General features: G+C 41.1%; 1 protein-coding gene across 1 annotated transcript in view; it reads right to left on the bottom strand.

Moving 5' to 3' along the window:
* Positions 1-2,809, bottom strand: part of morc3a (MORC family CW-type zinc finger 3a) — a 13,581-nt gene extending 10,772 nt beyond the window's left edge. Inside the window, exons 1-5 of the mRNA XM_013908311.1 lie at positions 2,734-2,809; positions 2,581-2,699; positions 1,935-2,007; positions 1,391-1,523; positions 125-351 (exon numbers count right to left, since the gene is read on the bottom strand). Coding sequence (XP_013763765.1) covers positions 125-351; positions 1,391-1,523; positions 1,935-2,007; positions 2,581-2,699; positions 2,734-2,809 — 628 coding nt within the window. The remainder of the gene's footprint in view (positions 1-124; positions 352-1,390; positions 1,524-1,934; positions 2,008-2,580; positions 2,700-2,733) is intronic.
* Positions 2,810-4,542: the final 1,733 nt, after the last annotated feature.

Below are 4,542 nucleotides of genomic sequence, written 5' to 3'. Positions count from 1 at the left end.
TTTTTTCTCCCTTTTTTCTCTCTGAGATCTCTGGATTGCTCCTGTTCTTTTTCAGCTGACTTAATTTGATCCTGGAGTAATGAATACATAGCTGATGTATAATATTTCATTAGATAAAGGATATAGTTCTTGGAGTCGCTCTCTTCAAAGGAAACAATAGGTACAATTATTTGATCTGCACCAATCTTTTCCAGGTAAGTCTGGGAGAGCATCCCCACGCATAAGCTCCTCTTCGACTTGGAGAAGACAATAGCATCTTTGCCAAGACGCATGGAGCCAGACTTGAAGCCATTGCCATAGATTCCAATTGGATCTTTACCGTTCAGGGGCATCTTGTCACTGTATCCGAAGCTGAAGGAGAGAAAATGCAATTTTTTTTTTTTACCAGTTTTGCAAACCATAATTCTCCCTCTGAAGGGAAGCAGTATGCAATCAGTTCCATTTGTCTGACTGTCTGTTAGCAGTCTAGCATCCACAGTTTTCAAGATATCATGTTTAACTTTTGTCTGATGGCAGGTACCAAAAGCATCTCTAGGTGATTTAATTTTTGATTTAATTTAATATGGTCATGATCAAGGTCAAGGTCTCACCAAATGTGGAAATCAGTTCAAATGCTATCTTACGCACAATTTATCATGGCTTCAATCTTCACAACAACATACTAGGCCTCGGAAGACATGAGCACCTAGGTTGGCTAAGCATTTGACCTTAACCTTCATTGTTAGCACCAAATTTGTAATGCGCCTTAACATTGGTTGCCAACCAAGAAGAAGAAGAAGCTGTGAGCCAGGAGGGGGGAGGTAGGTGAGTGAGTGAGTGATTCGTTCGCTCTATGATTCAGCACAGGAGGGAGGGGGTGAGTAGCTCAAATGTGCTGTTAGCATGTTAGCAGAGCGAAGCTACTGTGAACCGAGGAGCTATTTTCTTGATGTGAGCTTCTACTCAGGGTTTTTCCTTCCAGTTCAGAGCAGAAATTATTTTGTTAAGATACTGGATGTTGTGTTTTTCTCCACAATTTTAATTATAAGCTAGATACATTGCTGCTAACAGCAACAGGGATGAGTCAGTGAGTCAGTTGAGCTTGTGAATCATGATTCATGAGTCAGTAAAGTGATTCTCGAGTATTGAACGATTCGTTCATGATTCGCGCGTCACTACAAGAGACCATATCGAGTAACACATGATATGAAAAGGCATGGTGAGAGCTGTACAATACACTTTTAATTTCTTCAATACGACACCCAATGATGGCACAATGACACCATAAAATTCTGCAAACCACACACTCCATGAATTTATGTTAAAATCTCAAGGTTTTACAAAGATTTCAATCTTCTGAAATCTGACTTTCCACAAGTTTCAAAAAATGACACCGTAGTTGCATCTGTACCTGAGCATCTTATGCATTGTTTTATTGTCCAGCCCATTTCCATTATCCATGAAGCTGAGGCATTCTTCTCCTTTGACCACAGTTTTATCAATCCAGAACTGTTTGGCACTGACGTCTGGGTCGTAGGCATTGTCTGTCAAAAACAGTTTTAGGGAGCATTTAAAATCCAAATATGAACGCCAGAATTACAGTGTAGATGAGCAGCAGGGAGAGGCTACTTTTTTTTTTACAGAGGACCTATTTTTCTGCTACATACAGTGTACATATTAAACAGACTCATAAAGTTAGATTCGTGCAGAAATATAGTGAAGATATCTATATATATCTATATCTATATCTATATATATATATATCTTCACTATTATATTACATATTATTGTTATTTATTGTATTTTTTTAACATGAAACAAGACATACAGTTCAATCAAGTAAATATTTGACTTTGTTATATAATCATCTGTCTGTGTCGTTATAGCTGTTGTTCTCAGAATTGGAAGTGAAATAGAAACCAACCTCGAAATACAATGAGATCACAGTGACTCACCAATCAGTTCAGCTATAGCGCTGAAGGGCCAGGTGTGGCTGGTGGAGTTGCTGTGCAGAAACTTGGGCGAAAGCTACAAGTGAAACAAATTCAATTTCACAAATTAGTTGCATTTTATATCACATCCACCACAACAAAGGGGCTTTACTGACTTTATTTATTTTTACTGCATGGAAAATATGCTCCATGTTTAAAACAAAGGTTTGATGTAATTTTGAAACCAAAACCTGGTCAGTTCAGCGCTGCAGTGGTCAATTTAGTGAAAATACATGCAAATCTTTGCAGAAGAGATCCGACTTGTAATAGGGAAGAACAGTAAGGGGAAGGGTTTCCCACATGTAGCAACAGCACAGGAAATCCAGATAAAAATGTTTGTGTAAATTCTTATTAACACAAAAACTGAATCAGCTAATCACATGGCAGTAATTCAGCATGGTCAAAACAACCTGCTGAAGTTCAAACCAAACATCAGAATGAGAAAAAAAGGTGAGTGAAGGATTTGCTCTGTAAGCAAACTGGTGCGGGTGAAGGAAGGGTGGTAGACAGTCTCTGATGTGCTGAGACAGTATCTGCTCCAAAAACTTCATTACTACAGATGTGAGGGCTACAGGTCTGTAGTCATTGAGATCGGAATGATGGTGGAGACCTTCAGATTGGTGGGAATGGTGGCATGAGTCAGGGAGAGGTTGAGCACCCATCTAAAGAAGGTGTTGAGGTCCTCTGCGAGTTTGAGGCTGCTGTCGGCAGTTGGGGGCTCTGGCCTTTCTAGTTGGTGAGAGATTGGGATGCCGCTCCACACCTGGCTGGGGGTTGTTATCAGTGAGGAAGCCCCCGATCCTCTTCTTATAAGCCTCCTTTGCCTGTTTAATACCCATCCTCTGGTTGGCACTGGCAGGTTGCACAAGGAAATGACCCTCAGCACGAAGGTTAAGTTACGAGTTCTGATCAGAGCCTGGATTTTACTTGTCATCCAAGGTTTTCAGTTAAGTTTTTGTCACCGTCACATTTTCTACACGGCAGTTAATGTAGAAAAGGACAGAGTGATTGCAGGTCTCCAGATCCTGCTGTTTAAAAATGGACCAGTTTGTCAGATTAAAACAGTCCTGTAGCTGGAGGAGAGCATCACCTGGCCATATGTTACTAACCACACGAACCTTGAAGCAGATGGGCCGAAGACCACACTGGGTGGCACTACCCTCAGCTAAGAACATGCAAACTGAGGCTCCAGTTTGCTCAAATTAACCCAACAGCAGAATGGAAAAATGTTGCTTGTTCTAATGAGTCTCTGCTTGCTGGTGTAATGGTCAGGTCAGAAAACAACATGCCTTGTATCAAAAGTTCAGGGTGGTGGTAACAGTGTAATGGTGTGTGGGAAACTACCAACTGAGAACCATTTAAACCTTACAACATAACTGAATACTGTTGCTGGCCATGTTCATCCCCTCATGACTACAGTGTACCCATTGTCTGATAGCTGCTTCTGGCAGGATAACGTAACATATCACAAAGCTCAGATCATCTTAAACTGGTTTCTTGAACATGGCAATGAGTTCACTGTGCATCTTTGCATATTGTTTTTAATGTGTTACATTTGTTTACCTTATTGCTTGGTATTGTCATTTTTTTCTCCACCACTGCAGAGCTTCAGCCAAGACTACAGATGACAATGTCTGGTATAACAGATCTATATCGTAACTGTTCAACACTTAGAAAGCTGATATTTATTTGGTCATAAACAGAATCAATTCAAGTAGGTGGAAATTATGCAAAGAAACTGTCTAAGGAGCTTGGAAAGAAAAGCGCCTGGACTTCTTTAAGTTGCTTGAAGACATTTCACCTGTCATCTGAGAAGCTTCTTCAGTTCTAGAGTCAAATGTTGGAGAGCTCCAGATTTAAGCCCTATGGGAGTGTCCCCCCAAGAGGGACACCGGACCCCTTAATGATCTACCTAATCACATGAGCCAAGGCGTGAAAATGGGTTTAACTAAAAATCAGCCCACATCAGCTCATTGTGAAATTTACCCCCACCCTATCATGTGATTTCTTGAGGTTGGATGTATATGGCAGACAGTTGGTTTCATAAACCACTGCCTCTGTTCAAAGATGGTTGCTCACAGTTGACATAGATGGCTTCTTTCACTCCTCTTTCAAACCATCTGTCTTCTCTGTCCAAAATGTGAACATTGGTGTCCTCGAAGGAGTGACCTTTGTCCTTTAGATGCAGAAGGACAGCCGAGTCTTGTCCTGTCTAGGTGGCTCTTCTATGTTGTGCCATGCTTTTATGAAGTGACTGTTCGGTCTGTCCAATGTCGAGGTCTGAGCATTCCCCCCTACACTGTACAGCCTATACTACGTTGTTAAGTTTGTGTTTAGGAGTTCTGTCTTTGGGATGAACCAGTTTCTGTCTGAATGTGTGGACACACACTCTGACTGAAATGACTCTGACCTGGATGACTGAGAACCTTCACAGACATATGCAAAGAAGCTCCGCAGTCAAACAAAGGTGACCTAAACAACTTTAATCCCTTGTTTTGCTTTCACAAGTGTGATAACACGAGGGACACACTTACTACTAGGGCTGCCACGATTAGTCGTCTAGTCACGATTA

The sequence above is a fragment of the Pundamilia nyererei genome, unplaced genomic scaffold, assembly GCF_000239375.1.
Source record: "Pundamilia nyererei isolate P.nyererei 1_Seehausen unplaced genomic scaffold, PunNye1.0 scaffold00009, whole genome shotgun sequence".
NCBI lineage: Eukaryota > Metazoa > Chordata > Actinopteri > Cichliformes > Cichlidae > Pundamilia > Pundamilia nyererei.
Note: the sequence above shows the minus strand (reverse complement) of the source record. Positions and strands in the feature narration are given on the sequence as shown.